The sequence below is a fragment of the Rhea pennata genome, chromosome 8 (assembly GCF_028389875.1).
Source record: "Rhea pennata isolate bPtePen1 chromosome 8, bPtePen1.pri, whole genome shotgun sequence".
Lineage (NCBI taxonomy): Eukaryota > Metazoa > Chordata > Aves > Rheiformes > Rheidae > Rhea > Rhea pennata.
In genome coordinates, this window is record NC_084670.1 from 32326841 (window position 1) to 32350618 (window position 23778).

The window sequence follows — 23778 nt, forward strand, 5'->3', positions numbered from 1 at the left end:
AAGGTCTGAAGCAGTTTTCTGTGGGTTCAGTAGTGTTATTTTATGTCTCTGAACTTTATTGGTGTTCTTCTTTGGTCAAACAGGAGAAAATCAGCAAGGCGTTTTGGAGAAGCAGAAGCTGTTACTTCATGGTCTTTACTTAGGGGCTATAGGCATGCCAAGGTTTTGTATGTCTTTGCATGAAGTCAGTCCTCTGTCGCCCTAATGTCCACGTTAAGGGCATGCTAGTAATTATGTTCTCAGATAGTGAGAGGCACCTACACCCAACCACCACACTTTGGTCCATCTCAACTCGTAACTTGATCACATGCGCAGAGAAGTACTGCCTTGAAAGGGGAGTATACTCATTAGTTTGTAGATAAACACAAGCCCACTGTTGTGTGGGCTTGTGTGAATTGTGTGTTTTGTTTCTGAAGCAGAGAGACCCAGAACAATCTCCAGTCAGTATGTATGTGTCCGGCTGATGTTTCTGTCCTCAACAAAGAGCTAGCTGTTCCTGGTGGAGTAGCCTGAGGTTGGAAAATAATCATCAGTGTTTTCCCCAAGAGGTTGTTTTTCCATCACTCTCTTATTTTTCATGTATGCATTGAGAGGACATGTCAACAGTTGAGGAAAACAGCAGGGCAGGCATAAAGACATATATTCTGTACATAGTATATATGCACCCATACCATATACAATTAGGGGTCTGGGCAGGGAGCAATTCTGACAGAAGCTGACAGCCTCACTGATACCTCCAAGTAGGAGGAGATCTGAGTACACTAACTCTGTAGGCCTTGTCCTTACACAGAAAACAACATGCAAGAACCACTTAAGCAGTTTGGGCTCCCAATAATTCACTGAATACATGAAGTAAAAGTAGTTCGGCATTTGTGCACTGCCAGTTTGCCTGGGTGTCTCTACTGCATAGTGAAAATAAAGGCAGTAATAAAGGTTCAGCCTGCTTATAGGAATGCCAACCTTTCCTTGCCCACTACATCCCCTAATGAAAAAAATGGTTAAAGAATAGTTACCTACAAAGGAGTCATAAATGTACTAATTAAACAGCAATTAAATCTAAAAGGTAGTCTATGACATGTCTGTTTAATGTCTCATACATGTGTCTGGGACGCAGCTGGTATTTTGTAGAATAGCTGACAAAGCAATGTTTTTCTGTACTGTTGTCTCAAAGACAAGGAGTAGATATAAGAGTATAAGCTCATAGGCACTATGAGAGCTTGCAGTCTGTGGCTGTGCCATAGCCTTACTATTTTCAGCAGATACTTCTGTGCAGAACATTGTAATGAATTTGTACTTAAGTAATGTTTTTTCAAGTAAGTAGCTTCTATCCAGTTAAGGTCAAGCCTGTGATATGGTCACCCATGATTTCCATTTTTTTTCCATGCACTCTATCTATGCTTGTCCCTCACAAGCCCAGACAGGACCTTAAGCAATATGCCCTAAAACAAAAGCGCTTATGTCTGCTCTGTTGCAACGTTACTACAGCCACTGGCAAATTCATGCAAATGTATTGCAAGTTGCCACACGCAGATTGCTTCCAAAAGCCCTGGATGAATCTTTGCCATTGACCTCGTTGTGTCAGGATTGCAGGAGCTCAGTGGAAGTGTTTTGTAGTATTCTTAGAGCATGATTTATGGTGGCTTTGAGTCACGTACTTATAACTGTGACAAGTCTTTAGCATAACATAGCGTAAACAAGAGAAAACGGCTTGTGAGGGTCAGAGAGGGATGTGTATGCCTCCACTCATACCTTCTCAAGTGGTCTCAACCCAAACGTTCCCAGCAGTTTTGCACTTCTGCCTCAGCTTCGCAGAGCATCAGTTACCCCTTGTGCTTGATAATGGTTCTGATTTAAAAGAACTGAGACTCTTCAGATATAAATGGCCTTTGCTTTTGCAAACGCTTACTTAGGAGATGATGCGGAAGCCCCTATTTCCCAACAGAGAAGTTGAGCATGTGATATTTATAGTTACTATAAATATAATCTGGGACAGCAAAGATTTCTTTGTATGTTTTCAGAAGAACTGTGGTTTTCTACAGATTTGTTTCCCTAAAGGAGCGTCTGATGTCCCTGCTCTAGAAGAACAGAAGACCTAGCAAATTCTGTAATGATTTCTATTCTCACTTCCAGCAAAGAAATCAAAGCAACATGAGTCTGCCATCTTCTAAAGAAGCAGTTGAATATACTGCAGTGTTGTTCTGAGTGGACTCCATATTCTTCCTTGCAAATTGAGGAAATAAAATCTGTGCTAACTGTAATGAGGTGATTAGACCTGATGCTCTAACCTGCACATTTTCTGTCTACTCTCCAATTTGTTGCCATTTCTACTGATTTGGCCTTGAGCAAAAGACCATTTGCTTTCTGCAACTGCATATGCGGATGTTGTCTGCATGCTTTTTGCCTAGTGCCAGCTAAATTGTCACAAAGGTTAAATGAAACTATTGCATCTCCCTCCTTCCTTGAACAGCTGACTCAGCTGATAAAGCAGGTTCTGGTATATGCTTTAGAATCAAGATCAGTTTTATACAATAACAATGTCAAGATAGCTTTTATGAACGAGACATCAGCTGATCTGTGAGAATATTACCTAAAAATCTTTCGAAGTATGTGACTCCTGGCTAGCAGCTCGCATCATCAGAGACTTCATGGAATTTACTGGTCTTGTCCAAATAAAAAGCTTCCTACTTCCAACACCACTCTTGACTTAGCATTTTCCAAAATGTCTCTGCTGAAGGTCATGTTTTGGAATCATTCTGGGTTCTCTGAGCGTGATTTGGAGAATTAATCCTAGACTAATCCTTTCTTCCAGTGACCATGAAGAACCTTTCTAAACCTTCCCCTCTTGTGTCCATAGCACAGTCTCTCTCTGGGCTGTTTCTCAGCTTTACATACTGCTTTCTACCTTTAGAAATGAGAGTTGTTTTTAGCATAAATCTGTTTAGGGGTCTGGCTATCAGCTGAACCCCACAAGCAGTTGTGCCAGCAAACTTCTTAAGCCAGCACTAATACTCAAGCTAGTGTCTCATCTAATTCCACGGAAAACGTGCGGTCCCATCTAAGTGCTCTAAGGAAATGAAGTGAATTCAGTTTCCTCCTACAAATTTATCTTCATTCTGTTACTGATAGCTTCCACTCAGAATAAAGGTAATTAAACAAAGGTGAGATTTTATCCATAAGATAGGAACAGCTCATTCAGGCAAACGAGAAGGAGGTCACATAGGTATCAGTGTTTGGCTAGAAAAAAAAAACATAAGTCTATTGTATTGTTATTTTTGATTTTTTAAAAATAGTATTTAACAATAGCTTAAGACTATGATTATTACAGCTATAGCCTAAGGTAAGGGAGAATATAAATTCTCCTTTGCAAACACAGCTCTGGTGTCTTACAGTCTGAAAATGGGAAAGAGCCAGGCATTTCCACTGTTAATTGTCTGGGAATATTACTTGTAGAGAGAACTGGGAAAAACACTTACTGACTCTTATCAACAGCATAGTCCAGTGTTTGAAGTCACCAACTATCCACACAATAATGCTCTCAAGCAACAAGAAGAAGTAGTTTGCAAGCGTTGTAGCAGCCCAGTGCCTCTCACATCGGACCTTTCAGATGGGCTCTCCAGAAGAAGGCAGGAGTTCGGTATCAGCTCCAGCAGGAATCATTTTTCCGTCTGAATCTTCCAGCGCTCCCTCAGGTAAATGCCTTTCGCCCTGCTCTTGTAGGCAGGAACACGTTCTCTAAAAGGACATGCAGAGATAACTGAAAAAGTGGTGGGCTCTTTGCTAGGGATGTTTTTGTTGTGATAGCACTTCAGTGATTTGGATTGAGGACCACCATGGTACATACTGTGTAACATGGGGCAGAATGAGGATCTAATCTGAAAGCACGTATAACCTAATTGTGAATGTATGTGTTGGCATGTGGGCGTTCATGATGCACGCTGTAGGAAAGTGTTCTCTTTCTGGCCTGTTAATCCAATTAACCACATCAGCACAAAATGCTGTGAGGTATTTCTCTTTTACAGCCCATGCTATAGGTTTGAGCTTTAAGCTGCTGACTTGTGCAGTGTAACTAATAAACTTCATGTTTATAAGCACTTTATAAAGCACTTGAAGAGTCACTGCCAAATCCCAAACTCCGAGGATGTGGAATCTGCTGTCTCAGCTAGGCAGCCCTCACTCTCTACAAATGCAATCTGTCCATAAGCAGGCAATTTTGGGGCCCTTTTTGAAGACCTCTGGATCCTCTTTATTAATGAGGCGTCGTCACTGAAAAGTCGCTGGGCTGGCTGGGGCTGCATAGTGTCCTGCTATACTGCCTCAAGGGAGCTCTAATGCTGTGGATGCACCCGAAACAATCCCATCCCTGAACATGAGTAAGTGCCTTAAAGCCTGCTTGCAGCGATGAATGATGTAGGCGTGTGGCCATTTTATCCAGGACCCTGTCCTGAGGACTGTCCTGTTTAGTTGAAATTACTCAGTGAGATGGAATATTACCGACTGTTAGCACTGCAGAATTGGGCCCCCATGTCTCAGGAGCCACTTTCAGTTAGAGGTTGGCCAAAATCAACGGACTTGCATCTGTTTACTGTAGCTGAGTGTTTGTCTCCTAAGCTTTTCCCTGATGTACTGCCTCTTCATCGCATGAATATGGATTGTGCCAGAACTTTTCCCATCCTTTAGCATTGAGATTTTAGTGGTGGGTGTGGGGTTTTGGTGAGCATTTTTGTCATTTAGATTATGCGGGTAAGCCCTCCAGAGATGGATTCTTTAAGAATCTGGTCTCTCTTTCTGTCTTTTCTTGAGATGAGTGGATGCTGTGTTCTGCAGCAGATGGCACCATTGTTTGCGTTTGGAGGTTAGTTTTACTTTATACAAAATTCCTTCAAACTGTCTTGGTTGCCAAGAAAAGAGTCATCTCAGCTCACTAATGAATCCAGCATACCGTGATAGTTCTTTGCACTCCTAAAACCCTACATTTGAATATACTCTGGTACCTTTTAGTGAACTGTTACTTCTTTCCCTCAGGGGAAGCATCATCCTTAAGATTCTGTATTCACATACACATCATTGACACTGCTGGTTGCACATTGAATATGGGCTTAAAGAGAAGCAGTAACTCTGCAGTGGCCCCTCAACTGGTGCATCAGGATGGCAGAATTTTTCTAAATGAAGGAAAGTTAAGGATGGGTTTCAGCCTAATGAGACTCCCTTGCACTGTTCAGGGAGAATTTTTGTTCTGCGCGGGCAGTCATTTGCTGATCACTAGTGGAGGGATGAAGAGGGTTGGTAACTATCTGTTTCATTAAATACTATGGCTGAACTGAACTTAGGCTGACTGCAAACCACTGTGAAATAACTTTCATACTGATTTTGGCTAAAGTAAATTGTTTTTGTCTGCTAATTACATGGCCCTTATCACTGTAAATATCTGAGTTTCTTATAATCTTTACCATCATTTTTCTCATTTCATTCTTTCTGAGGTAAGCAAAGACTGCCTTGAAACACCAGCCCCTCACCTGGGGACTGGGGAAGAGGGGCCGAAGCAGCAAGGAGAATCAGAGACAGTGTTCATAGCTTCAAAAGAAGACGTGGGAGATGGTCCCAACCCTGAACCAGCTCTAGACTACGGAGGTGATGAGCTGGGGGAAATCTGAGCCCAGGACTGAGGCCTGCCTCCCTCCCAGCCCTTGGGTTGTGTCCAGAGTAGGTGTAGGGCCATGGCTGAGGCTAGCCTGCAAACCTGCAGAGGAGCCAGCCTCCTGGTGCCAGGGCAAGAGGGCCCCGGCAGGTCCCTGTCGCCAAGGGCCAGTGGGTGATAGCACCTCTGCAATTCTCAGGCCAGGATTACTGACATGCTACAGTGCTCTAAACAACTCTGAAATGCCTATAAACATTTCTAAAACACCTCTAAACCTCTCTAAAACACCCAAAACCTCCTAAATTGTTAAATATTTCCTCTGAACAGTCCTGTTGCACCTGCAAACCACTGAGAATAGCATTAAGTTGCTCTAAACTACCCTAAAAATTCTCAAAACAGCTCTAAATGTCTCTAAACCACCTCTAATCTAATCTAAGATTCTAAACAGCTCTAAACAGCTCTAAACCTCTCTAGGCAGCTCTAAACCACTGTATATTTCTTCTAAACTGTTCCAAAATTCCTCTAATCAGCTCTGAAGAGCTGTAAGAATCTCTGTATTGCCTCAAAACAGCTCTAATTCATATTTACCCGACTCTAAATGGTCTCTAAGCCACTCTAAAACTCTTTTAATCAGTTCCAAACTGCAACTAAATAGCTCTAAATATCTCTGAAGACTTATAACCACCTTTAAAATGCCTTTAAGTTTACAGTAAACAGCTCTAAAGAGCCCCCAAACCCCTCCAAAATTCCTGTAAAACTCAAAAACATTCTAGGCAGTTCTAAGTAGTTCTTAGCAGCTATAATATTCCTTTAAAGAGTGCTCAAGTCCTCTAAACTGCACTAACATTCCTCTAAAGTTCCTCCAAGCAGCTCTCAGCAGCTCTGGAAATCCTCTACGCTGCTCTAAGTAGCTCTAAAACTCCTCTAGGCAGCTCTCGAATTCCTCCAAACTAATCTAGAACTCCTTTTACTGGTCTGAAGATCTCTGAATTTGCTTTAGACTTTTAAAACTCCTTGAAGATTCTCTGGGACACTTTAAGCACCCTCTAAAACATCACTAGACATCTCCAAAGCACCTGTAAAGAACTCTTGCAGAGCTCTATTACACTGCTACAAACAACTTTTTAAAAGCATTTAACTAATTCTGAAATATTCTAGAATACCTCTAAAACTGTCTATACTTCTTCAAGCAGCTCTAAAATACCTCCAAAATGCATTAATCTGCTCTACAGCATATCTAACAGCTTTAAAACTCTTTTAATCGGCTATATAAAACTGTGAGCAACTGTAAACCCCCTTAAAAATTCTGCCTCTCTGAAAACCCTCTGAACAACAGTAATCCCATCTAAAATTCCTCTACACTGCTTTAAGCAGCACTAAACTGCCTCAAAATAGTTCTCAAACACTTCTCAGCCTCCTTGCAACTGCTGTCAACTGCCCTAAAACTCCTCTAAGCAGTCTAAAACTCCTTTAAAACTCCTCTAAACAGCCGTAAAATTTCACTAATCAGCCCTAAAATTCCTTTAGCTGTTCTAAAACTTCTAAACTGCTCCAAGCAGTCTTGTAATTCCTCTATAACAGAGATCCTGTTCAGGGAAACAGCGCTAAAACTTCTCTGAAGTCCTTTAAAACTCAAGTGCTGTAAGCACCTCTTCAGCTCCGCTGAACTGATCTGTACCTTTAAAGCTCCAATAAGCAGTTCTACACAGATCTGAACTCCTGTTAAGTGGTCTAAAACTCCTGAGAAGCATGCTAAACAACTCCTAACCCCTTCATAATTTTTTTCTAAACCTCTTCTAAAAAACTTAGAGCACCTCTAAAATGATAAAACACTCCTTTACACTCTATAAGCAACAATAGAATGCCTCTAAAGCTCCTCTAGATAAATCTAAACTCCTCTGAACAGCTCTAGAATACCTCTAAACAGCTTTAAGCAGCTCTAAGACCCCTCTGTGCCAATCTGTAACTCCTACAAATGTTCTAAACAGCTCAGAAATGCTCTAAACCAAAGTAAAATTTCTCTGAAATGCTCTCAACAGCACTAAGCATTTCTAAGAGTCTCTTAAACTACTCTAAAACTCTTCTGAACTTCTAAACACCTCTATGCAGCACTGAGCTGCCTCTGACCCTCCATGAAGGAGGTTTTCCTGTTCTTCAAGTTAAAGGAACATTGTTAAAGGACAGTATTGAAGCATTCACACCCTGCAGGGTCTTAGCCCGCTTTATGGGGTGAAGTAAAGAAGACAGCCAGACTTTTCTGAGTGGTGCCTAGAGGCATGACAAGAGGCAGGGATAAATACTGGGGCCAGTAGTGTTTAGCTTCTTCATTAATGGTTCTGGATGATGGGGCAGAGTTCCTCCTCAGCAAGTTTGCAGATAACACAAAACTGTGAGGACTGGTGAATAGACCAGATAGTTGGTGCTGCCAGCTTGACAGGCTGGAGAAATGGGTGGAGATGAACCTCATGAAGTTCAACAGAGGTACATGCTCAAGGGAGGAATAACTCCAAGCATCAGTATGGGCTGGGGGCTGACAAGGTGGAGGGCAGCTTTGTAGAAAGAGACCTGGTGGTCCTGGAGGACATTAGCCTGCAAAGCGATTGTGCAGCAAACAAGACCGATGTCATCCTGGGCTGCATTAGGCTGCCAGCAGGTTGAGGGAGGTGATCCTTCCCCTCCCATCAGCCCTGGTGAGGCCACATCTGGAGTGCTGGGCTCCCTGGTACAAGAAGGACATGGATATGCTGAAACATGTGCACCGAGGGACATGAAGATGATTAAGGGACTGGAGAATCTCATGTGAGAATAGGCCACAAGAGCTGGGATAGCTCATTCTGGAAAAAAGTAATTACACATATGACTGGAAGAGCATAGAGAAGAGGGGATTTCAGGAAGAAAGAGACGAGCTTAAAATAAAAGAAAAACACGTGCTTTGTGAGAACCTGTTAATAAAGCCAGGCCCCAGAGAAAATGATAGCTGAGTGTGAATAGCCCACAGCGAGCATATTTTGGAGTGGAGGAGGAATACCACAAACCCAAGCTCCTGAGAATATTATGTGACCGCATGAAAAATGTGCTCCCAGGGCACAGAACAGCAGGGGATTGTTCTCTTTGCTGCAGACACTGCATACTCTTGAAATGCACTCTGATGTAAGATCTGAAAGGGCTGAGTGTTTTATTGCACCTGTTCTGTGAATGGGAAGGAGGTATCAAAAAGCAAATTGGTTTTCCTCAGTCGGCAAAGCAAGCCCCACAGCAGAGCTACAACCTGCAGACTTTGTTACATAGTAAAGAAAGACTGATTCATGGGTTTTTTTGGTCCATATGCACTTTATGTGACCTTTTACAGCTCTTTTTCTTCTTAGGCTGTTAAATGTCAGTCATAAATCTGTGCAGGGCACTAAGAAGAGACTCGTACATCATTTTAATAGGTGATGACAGTCCAGTGGCCAGATCTACTGAGAAGATTCGAATTTAGGACCTGCTGTGGTTTCTGTGGGATGGAGGGGAATTGTGCTATGCATAGCTGTATTTCTGCCACGGGATCCAGACTCTGCACTGCATGTGTGGTAAAACCACATGTCAGAGAAGAGAGCAAAAGCTGTACAGACTGCATGTAGGCAGTGGGTTTAGCTCTCCATTAGCGACTGTTTTCTGCTTGTTTGCCATAGCCTGCTGCCATTTGCCTTCCTTGCACTGCAGCGTGGAGCCTCTCAGCTCGCCACTCTGCGTACCCCAGAGCCTGCGCACTGCGCTGGGCCTGGAACTGCTCCAGCACCACAGTGGATCAAGAAAGGGGCTGAAGGAGGGGCCCCCGATGTCTGAGAAATGACAAGGAACACAAGAGCTAAATATGACCTGTGTTTTACAAATGAGAAATTAAGGGACAGGGATTAATGGTTTGCTTATGTGTATGTTTGTTTTAATGCCATAACTTGTAAATCTCATGCTCAGGACAGATTTGAGACTCAGGTGGTGAAATGGGCACACTGGTCACTTCAAGGAAGTTCAGAGATGTAAGATGAGTCTAAGTATTGAATTTTGAGGAGGCATATAAGATGTTCTTCTGCTATAATAACATTCTGATGCTTGGCCTTAAATTACTGATGTATAGCTTTAAGTTTGATCTCCAGCTGAGCAATCTTATTTTTTCTGGGAACAGAGAAAAGTTGAAATTTGACTACCATGACCAATTGTAGTTGTTCAGGATAAACATCTTTTAATCAGTGATGCTCTTTATCACCATTCCTAACCTTAGCAAGCATTTGAGTTGGCTAGTCTACAGAGACATGCCCTCTAGTGATTGTTTTATGACAAATCAATCTGGGTTTGGTTCCTCATTTACTAGGCTCAGCCTCTTGAAACCCCTCTTGTTCAATGGTGCTGAACAGCAGAATTCCTTTTCTCCTATTGCACTGCGCAGCGGACGTGTGGCTCTCCAGCAGACGACTCCATGGGAGTGCTCTGGCACTGCCAACTGCAGCATAGCATAGAAGTATTTCCTACACAGAGCTCCAAAGTGCAGGGTTAGACAACTTAATATAGCTGAGCTTCCCAAGTCACTCTGCGTTAGCCTACAGACCACAGAGCAAATATGTTCTTAGTTTGCAGCCAGGCTTCCTTCACTGTTTTCAGCTGTTCTCTAGCTCCATAAGCAAAATTCTTTCATACTTTTTTATACAGTGACTTACGGCTGGGAAGGAATCCCTCCAGAAATTCACAGAACTGTTTTCTAACCTCCCCGTGAAATCTTCTCCTGCCCTGATCCTCTACAATGCTGCTGTCTCTCTCGCCTTCGATGAGCGCTACGTTTTGCCAGAACATTTTACCCTTTCTGCAAAGTGTGCAGTGGAGTTCAACGTTCCCCCTAAAATCCAGGCAGCTGTCTCATCCCTTGAAGGTGTGTTTGCATTATTTATTTTTAAAAGTTTGGGAGAGGGGATTAATAACTTGAACAAGCCTTTATAAACATTACTTTTAGATTACAGAAGATTGTGGCTGTTCTAATGGGTCCTCTGAAGAGTCAGAGCAAATAAAGGAAGCTAATGGAAAAGCAGGGAGTCGTGAAGAGATGTCTTTCCTTAGACAAATGTCAGATGATGCTGTCTTCCTGTCTGTCCTTCAAGTAAGCAGCAACTCATGTCTTTTCAGCTTTTCTTTTTAAGACGTAACATCGTAAATAAAGGATATTTAAATTGCTCCCCATCTAGACTGTCTTTCACCACTGGTAACTGGTCAGTTTACGATTCCTGTAAGCTGCTTTTAGAAATGTAATGGCATTGGCAAGGTTCTTCAAAGTTCAGCAGTTCAGCAGAGCTCTAAAAACAGGCCCGGCTAATGTGATAGCCTGTGATTTGCATTGTCAAAACCCATTTCCTCTTTAAAACAAAAGCGGCATCTTATCACGTTTATCAATGTGCTATTAAACAAACTGCAAAAGAGTATTTTTGCTGATGGCACTCATTTGGCCTTTGTGCTCTGCTAGTCTTTTGGATTTTAGTTTTCGGCACGGCTATCCCTGTGAGGCCCGATGTCTGAGAAATCTACCCAAAACGCTGTGGTAAGAAATACTCCCCCTGAAGAAAAAGTTCACGACGCAGACCGCCAGAGCAATCGGTCGGGAGCCAGGAACCCGGCTCCCTCGCCTGCTCCCCTCTGCTTCCCTCACCAACGGCCGCCGCCACCGGGCCTAACGGCCGCCAACGGCCCCAACGGCCGCCGCCCCCGCGCGCGGCGGTAGCCGCCGCCACAGCGCCAGCGCGGGCCCCGGCCGCACCCCCGGCGGCGGGGCGGGGCGGGGCGGGGCGGCTGGCGGCGCGCGCTGGGCCGAGCCTGCCCCCGCCGCCGAGCAGCCGCGGAGGCCGTGAGGGGCCGTGAGGGGCCGTGAGGGGCCGGCGGCGGGGACGGGCCGCGGGACGGGTAGGTTGCGGGTGGCGGGCGCTGCGCGGCCGCCACTCGCCCCAGCCGGGAGAAGCAGCCGCCCGCGGGCCTGAAGGCTGGCTCTGGCTCTGGCTCTGGCTCGGTCGGCCCCCGTCGCTGGGGGGCTTTAGCCCGTTTTGAGTAGGGAGGACTTGGGATTGCCTCTTCCCCTTTCTGGTTAGTGTGACATGTGTCTGCTAGCCTCCTTCCCCTTTCTCAGGCGTGGATGAAGGGTTTTGAGCCTGATTCCCCGCAGCATTTTCTCTCTCTCAAGCCGCTGGGTATTATGGTGCATGCATTAGGCCACAACCTATACCTGAAGAAGGAACGGTAAACGGAAACCGCCTTGAAGCTTAACTACATCTAGTGCTCCCATTCCTGTCCTCGGATGGGGCTTACTGCAATAAGCTTCGCTGTCAGTGAAAACCAAGTAATTCTCGCTAGGGTCTCTTCTCCGCAACAAAAACCCCTTGCCAAGTTCAGTTCTGGACTTTGCCTGTTGAGTTTTCTTGTTAGCAGAGGTCAGTTGAAACAGTACAAGATGAGAATCATTTTTATCTCCTTCTTTGTTTTCCAAAGAGCTCAATGGCACCCGGAAAGAAGTTACAGGGTCTTGTAGCAGCTACAATCACTCCAATGACTCCTGATGGGTAAGTATTAGCTTACCTCACAATCTTTGAATTGTCAAAGTTACACTGCCAGCTTTTATCCTAAAACCTTAATTTTCTTGCTTTCTTATCTGGAACTGATGGTTGTTTGATTTTAAAATCAAATCTCTGACAAATTTACCATTTCAGTTTTGGTGGATAGTACAGAGCTTAGACTGTACTTCTGCAACAAAGGTTTAGAAAGGCTAATCCTCTATCTCATAAAATCCTCATAAAAGGAGGAAGTTAATTTTGTAACCAAACTATCCAGGCTTACCCATGGGGAAAAACTACCAGGTCAGTCCCGCTTGCACTACTGGGTTCCCTTCCCTGCATTCTCCTGTCTCACAGCAAGTGTTGTAGACCTGGGCTGAGAAGTGCCAGGTCAGTTTTTTATTTCTTTTTCTACTACTTTTCCAGGTGCAAATTAAACCATGGTAAGATTATATGAGTATTGTAACATTTTCAAGCTTTCTAAGACGTATTACAGTTCAATTATGAAGTAAAATCACAAATCACAAAATAAAAAGAGCTCCTTAGAGCTAGGAAACAACTGTCTCAGTTTGATGTCCAGTTACAATTCTCTTGCCCCCAGCTAAGTCATGCACATTTTCATGTGTATATATGTGTGTATAGGATCCATTTAAACCAGAAGAAAACTTTGCAAGACCTGCAAGTTCTGAAAATGATGGCAAGCAAATAGAAAGTTGAAATTCAGCCTTCTTCAAGGAACAAGTTGATAAAAAGATTTCCTCCCTAATGCATTTTTATGTTGCAAGACTGAGTTGTTTGGAGTTAGCAAAGGATCCTGAAATATCTTGATAGATGAACCAAGAGCTGAACAAATTTTTGAGGAAGATGCTGGAGATTTGCTAATGTGGTCTCCTAAAAGTGAGCCTTTACTTTTGAAAAGTGTTGAAAAGCATGGTATTGTATCAACTCATTTGCATTACAGTCTCTGCTTAGTTTTGTATTTTAAAGGAAACTTATTTTTCATTTCCTTTTTTTATTACTATTTGAGCTTATTGCAACATAGCATTTGGAAAATGATCTGGGCACTCTACTGGGAAATGCATGGCCCTGGTAAGATAGATCCTGTGAGAGTAGCTATGAAATTTTGGGTGATATGTGAACCCAATAAAGATCCAAGAACTGACTTCTGGACCACAGGGGTGGTTTGCATGTTTGACAAGTTAGAACAACAGTGAAGTATTAATCACTGATAAACAGCATAAGTTTACTCTGGAGAGAAGATAAACCTAGAATTCTATTTTTTCTGTTTGTCAGGGAAGTCTGTTCCTTTCCTCATCCTTTAGCAAGAGAGAGAGGTCAAAGTCACATCCACCAGATACCATTTCACAGTCTGTGTCCTGCAGTTAAAAGGATAGCTTAGCTCTTTGCCAGCACTTGCACAAATGCCTTTGTGCTCTCAACAGCACTTTTGTTTCCCTCGATAGTCCAAAAGGTTTGAGTGTCTTTTAGTCTTCCATCTTTCCCCAGAAATGTCCTTTGCTATGAGAAACCTTCAGTAATTATCAGGTGAAATAACATATTGCAGCAGCAAACAACTTGTCAGGAGGAACTGGAGGAAAGTGTATGACATTCAGAACTGAACTATTACCTGAACTGTTAAACTCATGCTGAGGGTATCATATCTCAGAGCTATCCATGTCCATGTATGTATAAATGTAGGCCTTCAAAATACCTAAGATTTTGTGGACAGAGACTTACAGTAGCTGAGATTCCTAAGCTTCCTTTCCTTTCAGACAAATTAACCTTTCGGTGATTCATCAGTATGTGGATTATTTGGTAAGCAAGCAGAATGTGAAGAACATTTTTGGTAAGTTTTTTGGCAGAAACTGTGTTATGCCTTGGATACCAGTCCTGTGATATCTTGCCTGATAAGAGCTATAATGGGAAAGTGTGTTGATATGGGATCATAATAGATGTTTATATTCACAGTAGAGAGAATATAAGCAATATTACAGAGATCTGCTTTTGCCCACACCTCATTAGTATCTAGAATGAAATAGAAGTGTTGTCTTCGTACGGAGACATTCCCATGGATAATGCTGCATTGGCAGCACTTGAATGGTTCTCTCCTTTGCCTGAGCAGGATGCAATCATCTGATAGAAAAACATCAGCTCGTGAGCCCAGAGCATCCAATGGATTCATCAACCCCAAATGGGCTTCTTGGAGGGACTTGTGGTGCACTGGGTGATACCTCACTCCCATTGTCCCCATCTGTCTGCTCCGCCTCTGTCTTTAGGGCTTCTGCAGTGGCAGCAGGGATGGCTGGATAGAAAATACAGCGTCCGCTAAACCACCTTGATTCACAGCCTGGCATATTTAAGTAAGCTGAAGTCAGTGCTAAAATGTCAGCTCAAAATTTCAGTCAGAAGAGTAGTAAGAGGAAAAGCAGAGTGTGGCAGTGACTTCAGCTGTGCCAGTTTAATCTGTAACTGCTTGTGCCTGGACACATTCACATTTTTTTGTTTTCTAGGGATGTTTTAGCCTAGGGCAAGTGGTTCCATTCAAGATGGAGATACCAAATTTAATCTCAGACTTCTTCCTTGGAATGGATGACAGATTGTTATTCAAGTAGTCACACTACCTGGCTAGCTGAGTATCCTTTCATGCTCTTATCACAATTTTCCAATTTTGGCAGCTGCTTCCACGTTCTCCCTCCTACGGCTGCTCTGCTGAAACACCTGGGCCTCAGACAAAAGCATTTAGTGTTGATAAAACTGTAAGCCCCATGTAGACACTGATGTGGAACTCTGTTATCTTAAAATGGGTTGAGTGAAAAATATTTCTGTTTAGTATCATAAAAATGCCGATAACTGTCTTCAGTAAAACCAATTTTTGTAGGGCAGGCCTCAGCAAGTGTGTTGTGTTGTATTGAAACAGTGAATGGCACAACAGGAGAAGGCTTGGCCCTTAGTGTCCAGGAGAGGAAGCAGCTGGCTGAAGAATGGGTGCGCCAGGGAAAAGACAAGTGAGTAGCTGAGAGGGAACAGGAGATTCCAGACCTCGTATTATGGTATAGGCCTCCCTTATTGCAAAGCCACATCTGCTAATGGCTTTTCTTTGGGTGTTTTGGTTTTGGGGTTTGTTCCCCAGGTTCTTTGTAGAAGAATGTGTCTTTGTCACTGCCAAGTAGCTGGTATCCATTTGCACTGCTTAAAAGTTTTTAAGAGTCCTCTCTTGGTACACTGTGGGACTGAGGGGGAAAAACAGGGCTCTGGGCTGTGCCCTTTTCTTATTATTGAGAAGAAATGAAAGGAAAGAGAGATCTGCCCATTTAAAGCCCTCTGAGCATTTCAGCACCTTTTAATACATTCACTAAATGATTTGTTATGGAGGAAGCTGAGGTGCAAAGTGTTTAAGTGCTTTCCTAAGGATGCAGAATCTAAAGCAGAGGGAGGAATTCAACCCAGGTCTTCTGAGACTCTAGCTGTATATCTAAATACAGGTCTATTCTCCATTCTCTCCCAGTACCTGTTACAGTCCTGTATTACTCAGCCCTGCTTTCTCTTGGAGAGGAGGAGGTGTTTTGGGGTGGGAGGGACAGTGAGAAAAAATAAACTGATGTGAAGGCTCACAGTCTGTGTGGATGTAAAGGAGAAACACAGAAATGGAACTAATTAACTGGAACTCGGGAAATTATGTTGACTGGAGCAGGCAGATGGTTAAAGATGCTACCGTGAGGCTGTAGTCTTCTAGTAATTCTGCAAAGCGATGGCTTTAGAAAGCAAACATATGCTTTGATATCTTTTCCCCTTCCCAGCTCATCATTAAATCTTAACATCTTATTTTTAACTTCCTAATAAAATACTATTTTTACTGCTGACAGCCTTGCAAATATGACAGGAAACAGTCATACATGATTTATTTTGCAAACGTGCATTTTTTACCACCACCAGCTGCTTGACAATGTAGACATTTTCCCCATATGTCTGCTCTTCAGCTCAGCACAGGCTCAAACCCCTTTTAGTATTAATTTAGCCCAGTGAAGTTCTCGTTCCGTGGCAGCCTGGTTTGAATGGATTCATTTTGGCAATCTAGTATTTTTCACCATCAGTGAAGCCTCCCTAAGTCTTCTGGTTTTGTTCTGGTTATGCAGATTGGATCACGTGATCATTCATGTGGGAGCGCTAAGTCTACCGGAGTCCCAAGAGCTGGTGTGTATATGATATAATTCATTTTCCCTGTGTGTGTAATAAATATAAAGCAGATATACCTTCAGCTATCTTCCGTTCTCTCTTTCATAGGCAAGACATGCAGCAGCCATAGGTGCTAGTGGTATTGCTGTAATAGCCCCCTTCTTCTTCAAACCCACAAACAAAGGTCAGTAGATACGATTGTTGGACCTGGTCAAGCCATTAGCAGTATTTTCTGGCAAAAGAGAACTCACGTGCTCTGAGGACCAGTGATGGTAATACAGCTCCTTGTGGATCAAGTGTTGCTTTCCTGTGGGAATTGGAGCTCAGCTGCTTTGGCTGCTCTCAGCTGCTTACAAGATTTCTCTCCTGACTCTGAAAAGCTGAAGGATCTTCTGAAAGCACAAGCGTTTGAGCTAAGCATCAGTCATTTACTGTAGATCTCTTACGTGCCATCTACTTTCTTTGGAAAATACTCTGGTAATAATGTTTGCATATCGGTGAAATTTGGTACCACTCAACAGCAAAACCAGCAAAATTCAAAAAGAAAAGAAAGGGGGGTGTTTTAAATCTGGGAAACGTCAGAAGTCTCAGGGGGAAAAGCAGAAAGGGGTGTCTTTTTGAGATACATCTTGTTCGGTTGTAGTAAAGGGAAGAGTTGCTTATTGAAGGTATAATTAATTAGTTTGTCTTCTGCGTAAATAGTATAGAGTTCACACTTGGTCTGGGTCACACTTGAAATGAGTTGGTTCCGTGCTGACCATTGGTGAACACTGATCAAATTGATAAACTCTTGATACACAGGTATGCCTCTTGTTGAGGAGGTTACGCTCATGGCTTGCTATCATATCCCAGACCCTAGGAGGGTTAGCATGCCTTGGTTCTGTACATCTCAGGTTGCCTCAGAACTTCCAGTATTGAGTATTTTGCTCTTAACACAATAAGTGTAATTTGAAGGAACCACATGATGTGGAGCATTGTAACAGAAATGTTACAAGATTGGTCTGAATTAATTATGAATAGAAACATACATATGAAAGCACCTGAAGAAACAGGACAGAATGCATTGCAAGACTGGCCGATACTGATAGCCAAGGACACAATAAACAGCAATCTAACTGGTAAATGCTGAGGAACAGCACAAAGGTGAGCAGAAGACCTTTGCTGTGATAACAGTAGAATGGCAGAAAGGTTTCGACATGTTGCTTTTGCCATTCTTCTTCCTGCTGTCTCAGCAGGAAGAGAGACCATTGCCTAAGATTTATGGAGGATGCAGTGAAGAGGAAGGATCTCCTGAAGAAGGAGATCACACCATAATAACTCTTTGCGTGCTAAAATGGTACGAGAAAAGCTGTCCAAAAATGCGTTCACTGTCACCAATCAAGCACAACCCAAGGGAAGTGATGTGAACTTGATCCCTTGTCCTCTGTGTTACACACAAGTGATCCTGGTGAGACCACTTCGGCACATGCATCTTGGAGTTTACAAGTGTGAGAGAATGTGCAAGTTATAAGAGAATGAGCATGAGTGTCTAAAATCAGTTTAGTTTAAAATAAATAACATATTTGCCTTCAATATGGTCTTCCACTGAGTTTTGCTACGTTTAGTTTTTATGATATGTGTAGGATTTTATATTTGTTATCTGTGTATCGTATATAAACTGTAGGTGCGTGTATGTGTTGCTGTTCTGTATGGAAACACATGCAGCGAGACTATTCAGAAGTTACTTTTCTGTGACTCCTGTGCACTGTGATGCTGAACTGTCAGGAAAATGGCATCTCCACAGACTGTAGCTGCTGTGAATCTGAACTATCTTTCACTATGGATAGTCTCCTCCTTTTAGGGGTCACTTGGTTGCTTTTTTCCAGATGAACTGATAACTTTCTTACGGGAAGTTGCATCTGAAGCCCCAGCGGTTCCATTTTATTACTATCACATTCCTCCTCTGACAGGTGTAAAGAGTAAGTACTGCTTATTCAGTTTGTTCCCTTCTCTGCTTCCCCTTCCCTTCCTCCCCCCTTTGGATCTAGAAAAAGGAATGCTTTGGAGAGGATGGAAAGATATCTGTGATGTAACTTTGAGGCATAATGACATTGAAGTTGTTTTACTATTTGCTTTATATAGTTTACCAGGCTTATGCCAAAGGGGAATAACTTGTAAAAATACTAAGTCTCTCTCTCCCTCTTGAGGAGGAAACAGGGAAGTCTCACAGGACAGGGATATGTTTCTTCATGGGGGCTTGCTCTTCTGCACAGTTCGTGTTGAAGAGCTGCTGGATGGGATAAAAGAGCAGATCCCCACCTTCCAGGGTGTGAAGTTCAGCGACACAGACCTCTTGGACCTTGCACAGTGTATAAACAAGAATGGTGGAGAAGAGTTTGTATTTCTTTATGGGGTGGATGAGGTAAGAGGCTCCACTTAGAAATGACTTTTTTTTCTAAGGCATTCTCTTGCTTCAGCCTGGAAAAAAAGTAATGCTGGACATTGAGTGCCAGGTAGTTTTGCTATTTCTTTTCCTTTTTTAAAAAAATGTTTGTTTAATGTTGAAGTAAAAATATTCTTTCCCCTCCTCTTCCATCTCAAACTAGCAACTGCTGAGTGCACTGGCAATAGGGGCAAATGGAGCAGTTGGAAGGTCAGTATGTCTTGGACCCATTTCCCCTTCCCACAAACACTTTTTTGTTGTATCTGCCACTATCTGCATAAGATTTATCTGATTATCTTCTATCATAATGGACTTTGCTGCAGCATGAGGCTGCACAACACAGCAGACTGATGAGCTAGCTCTAAAGCTAGCAATAGGACAATGGTGTAACCTGGACCTCAGAGTGTATTAGTTTGGGTGAATATTGCTGCAGTCTGTAAGCTGACCCAAGGGTTACAATGTATTTCTTTATCCTCACTTTCTTTCTGAAGTAGGGAATTTTTAAATTTTCATTATGTGGGTAATGAACAAAAGCCCAGAGAGGTTAAATCTTTGCCTTTGTTCGCTCAAGAAGTCTGTGAGAAAAAGGTCTCTGGAACAGTGTTTTCTGAGTTTAATTTCTAATTCATCTTTTCCCCATCATGCTGGGCTGCTTAGATGAATTATTGTATGATATTTCTGCTCTTGTATAGACAATCCATTCAATGAAAAGAAAACTAGAAAATTAAGTGATTGCCCTTTGTTATTGTCTAATTATTTCCTTTTATTTTTAATGTTGAAAAGCACTTCCATTTGGAAGGAACTGGGGAGAGAAATCTGAGGTCTAAACCCTTTCTTAGGGCTTGGCATACTCGTGATGCCTGACAGTATAAACGCATGCACAGCCTACATGAATTTCTATCATACTGCATTCTGATAATGTCAAGACAGAAGGCCTGTGGGCTATGTTTTCTGTTTCAATGGTTCTTCCAAGCCTCCCTTGCATTTGCCAATTCCTTTTTCTTTTTTTTTCTTTTTTTCTTTCTTTTTTTTCCCTGGCAGTACGTACAACTATTTGGGCCAAAAAAACAATATGATGTTGCAAGCTTTTGCACAGCATGACCTTGCATTAGCTCGGAAGTATCAGGTACATTATCTTCACTGCTACTACTGGGAGTAGTCTTTTTTCCCCTCTTTTCTAACTTCACTGGGATCACATTCATACCCTGAGGTAGCTGTATTAAAGCCTTCTTTCAGCTCCAACTCCTTGCTTATTATTCATATTCTCTCACCTTTTTGACCAATATATACACCCATCCTTACTAATTTATTTTTAACCAAGGCTTGTCTTGGTTAAACCTCTAATCTTACCTATGCAGCATGAGTGATGCCCTAGCTTTTTTCCTTGAAAAAGGCCCACAGTGGCAAGGCCCTGTGGCTAGGAATATTCTGGTGTTGCCTTACATGATGAGATGCAGAAAGCCATTGCAAGTCAGTTCTGGCTTGACCCTTTCTCATCTTGGCATGCTTGATGATTTGTGAGGAGTTCTGAGCAGTCAGTACACAAACTGTACTCAGTATCTGTATCTTCCACTGGGACATACAAGACATCCCTCTTCTGTCGTAAGAGAGAAGTGCCTGCAGGATGAAGCTGTAAAAGGATGATCTGCTCTGGAAATCTCTTTACCAGGCAATGGAAATTCAGATTTGTTAACCTTTACAGCCTGATAAGAGACTTATCAGTGTTCTCAGACAGCTTGCTGCAAGGGCAGGTGGAACATGACTGATTCTTCCCTATTCCAGTGGAATAGAATTAACATTTCAGATAGACTGGCCAGGTGTCCAACAGCTTTTCCAAAAGCTATGCCAGAGTTGCATAAAATGCAAATACCATAATAACGCTGGGTGCTTTTATGTCTTACGAATATGATGGAATGAATAAACTACTGTCTATCTTTTCTAGTTTCTCACTGGTGAATTTCTCAACTTTGTCATGAAGCTAGGTAAGTCCTACATTGCCCTTTCTCTTGGTATGTCTTAAAAAGCAGACTCAATGCCTTTGATACCTTAATGTTGCTGGACTTTCTTCCTTTCCATTTCACAAGAAAATGTTGCGCATGCTGTTTCCTGAGTTAGTAGCAGCTGGGAGCTCAACAAAGGGAGGAGACCAAGCCTCCCCAAAAGATTCCACTCTCATTTCCTTCCTTCTACTGTGAAGTTTTACTGCTTTAAAATAGTCTTTCTGTGATTTATCTATTTCCCTTTTTATTATCCTGACTCTTCCTGTGTATGTGTTTCTATTATTATGTTTCCAAAAGCCCATGTCTGGCTTCTTTTCTTTGAGAGTCATTGATCTCAAGTGATGGTGTCCCAGTGGGAAAAAGCAGCTCTGATACTTGTGTCTCGTCTTGCTATAATGTAAGAATAACTCTGCTCAAGACTGTACAATGAGAATAAGAACAAAACACTTTAAAATTGAATGATTTTATAGACACCAAAGCAAATTTTAATACAAAAAGCATTAAGAACAAGAAAGTTGGAGTATTGAAGGGAGACAGAGTTGGACGGTTCATGGTTTTCACACCATATTAACTGTGCTTTTGCTATACATACTGTGTGCAAGCCCCAAAGAATCTGGCTGAGCATTAGTTCTTGGTTGTATTTCCAGGGTTAAAAGTCAGAGGAAATCCATTATCATTTAGAATCTTGTAGGTAAAAAGGCAAATAAATATTATATCTTAAATAAGTGCAGTAAGTAGATGTATTTCTTTTTACTGTGATGTCTTTCCTGTCTGCAAGCACAAGCATCTCTTAGTTGCACTGTTCTTACTTCTGGGAAGTGCTTAAACACTGGTTTATGCAGGATTATGCAGGAACTGTATGCTATTGCTTTTTTGGACACCTGCATAGAGACTTTTTAAAGTGAAATGATCTGTAAATTACCTGATTTTTCTTTTATCTTCCCAGGTTTTGGTGTTGCTCAGACTAAAGCTATAATGACTTCTGTTTCTGGCATTCCAATGGGACCTCCACGGTTTCCACTTGTTAAGGCCTCAGAGGAGTTCATCACCAAGGCCAAAGCCAAGCTGGATAGCATTGTCTGGCCTACCAGCTGATTTCACTTCCATGTGGATTTTTCACATGGATAGTGAATCCCTTTTCTGTGTTTCACTATCACTTGGCACACACCCCATGTGACAGGCTGTGATTTGGCTATGACTTTTTTCAGGGAGTTTGCAGGGTGCCTGAGCCCCTTCCTGTTAGGGCTGGTCTTGTTGGTATGCGTTTCATTTAACCTTTCCTAACTCCTCTGGATTCCTGCACATTCCAGGATGAGCTGTTATCTTTAGAATAGGCAAAATTTCCCCAGTAGAAGGGTCCTGACCCCTTTTGTGTAGAAAACAAGAAGATCTATCTCTGCCCTCTGCTACTCCCTCCAGCTGGACCATGCTTTGCCCCTCCCCCCAGCATTTCCAGCACTGGTATGACAGTCTCGTTGCTCAGACTAGTATTTTACTGTTTGTCATGAAGTCCTAGTCCATTATCAGCAATAAGTAAGGAATCTGTTAGGTTGGTGCACTGTCTATTCATGTAAAATCCTGTTTTTATCCTTTCTCATTGTCTTTCTACAACTTCACTTAATGCAAAATTTTAAAAACTTCTATAATTAAGAGCTTTTGGCTTACTAATGAATGGATATTTCTCCATCTTTCTCCTTGCAACAAAACTGAAGCTGGAATTGAACTGTAAGTCTCTGTATGTAAATACAATGCAAAATATACTGTATTACATTATTAGGAGGTCACCTGTGATCATAGTAAGAGGTCTTCTTTTGCACCCCAGACTTGTCCCTCTCCTCTGATCGTAACCCTTCTCTTCTGAGAGTATTTGTATTTTGCAAATGTAAGATCCCATGCCTCTATTGCCCGGGCTGTAAGTTCTGACAGCATTCTCTCATGCAAAAATGATAGCACACAGTACAAGGATATTTGGAAGGGGAGAAGAGATAGAACTAGATCTCCACATTTCCCTAAACTTTTCATAATCCAGGCTGTGAAATATTCTACTACTTTCCTCCTACTTTGTAATTACTTAACACTTAACAAGAAATATTGTCAGGTTTCCTCTGTTTCCCCCCCTACCCCTCTGAATTTAAGAAATTTAGGGAAGATTTTCTCACTTCAGACATGGGAAGAAAGCTAAATCAGCCGTGGGTGCTGCATATCCTTTTGGTAGTTCACTGTGTAAGTGTACTTAGACAAAAGTAGATGGGGTCTGCAAGAGAGAAGCATAGGAAAACACCACAGCTGTGAATGTGAAATGAACTGATTGTTAAACTCATTTCTAACAGAAACTACTATATATCTTTATTGTAATTCCAGTGCTGCAACTTACTGATTATTTTAGTACATGGCACATGGAAGTAAATGGCACCTAGATAAGGCATCTTTAAATTATTATTTTCTAACAGATCCAGATTATTTTGGTTCAATAATTTTTATACTTGTGTCTGTTTCTATCAAATCTTAAACCCTTTAGTTACATTTTGACTCACTTCTGTATTCAATATTGATTATAAAACATTAAATACTTGCATTGCTGATTCCTTTTTCTCTTTTGGAAAAAATGCTGTTAGTGAAGCAGTAAGGGGAGTAGGTGTGGGGGAAGCGCTTTCTCAGGGTTTGGTGATCTTTTTTTTTTTTTTTTTTTCCTTGTGTTCCTGCAAGGCGATTCTGTTAAAATTAGACCTTGTCAGCATAAAGTTCCTGCTGAACTTTAGCCATGTGGGTTGTTTTGTAGAAGTCAGCAGGACTTCACGGTTGAATAACATACGAAGATGTGTACTAGGAACGGCAGAAAGTAAATTTTTGTTAGAGGCTGGAGCAGACTGTCCGGCCTAGCCTTCCCTGGGCGTTCAAACCTTCCGTGAAGCTCCCCGTCGCTTTGCGCAGTGAGGCTCTCCGAGTGCCGACGCGTTGGTTGTGCTTTTGTCCCTTGTCTCCCCACAA

General features: G+C 42.3%; 1 protein-coding gene across 11 annotated transcripts; it reads left to right on the forward strand.

Moving 5' to 3' along the window:
• Positions 1 to 3000: 3000 nt before the first annotated feature.
• Positions 3001 to 23359, forward strand: NPL (N-acetylneuraminate pyruvate lyase). Of its 11 annotated transcripts, XM_062581084.1 has the most exons (15): positions 3001 to 3144; positions 3490 to 3689; positions 10319 to 10535; positions 10617 to 10760; positions 12134 to 12204; positions 13968 to 14010; positions 15079 to 15200; positions 16329 to 16386; positions 16477 to 16552; positions 18234 to 18326; positions 18555 to 18769; positions 18954 to 19000; positions 19832 to 19916; positions 20733 to 20772; positions 21737 to 23359. In XM_062581084.1, exons 3-15 carry the CDS (start codon positions 10410 to 10412, stop codon positions 21883 to 21885), a joined length of 1269 nt encoding a protein of 422 aa, XP_062437068.1. In that variant the 5' UTR covers positions 3001 to 3144; positions 3490 to 3689; positions 10319 to 10409; the 3' UTR covers positions 21886 to 23359. The 11 variants fall into 11 exon arrangements, with proteins under 11 accessions (XP_062437068.1, XP_062437071.1, XP_062437073.1 ...); XM_062581087.1 differs by lacking the exon at positions 3001 to 3144 and having other exon boundaries at positions 3351 to 3689; positions 13968 to 14041; positions 15113 to 15200; XM_062581089.1 differs by lacking the exon at positions 3001 to 3144 and having other exon boundaries at positions 3351 to 3689; positions 13968 to 14041; positions 15113 to 15200; positions 18621 to 18769.
• The last annotated feature ends 419 nt before the right edge of the window (positions 23360 to 23778 follow it).

Coding starts and splice junctions, on each gene's coding strand:
- NPL (XM_062581084.1), top strand. CDS start 10,410: ATGCTGCTGTCTCTCTCGCCTTCGATGAGCGCTACGTTTTGCCAGAAC. Junction 18,327..18,554: donor TCCTCTGACAGGTGTAAAGA/GTAAGTACTGCT, acceptor CTCCCTCTTGAG/GAGGAAACAGGGAAGTCTCA. Junction 19,917..20,732: donor CATTAGCTCGGAAGTATCAG/GTACATTATCTT, acceptor TATCTTTTCTAG/TTTCTCACTGGTGAATTTCT.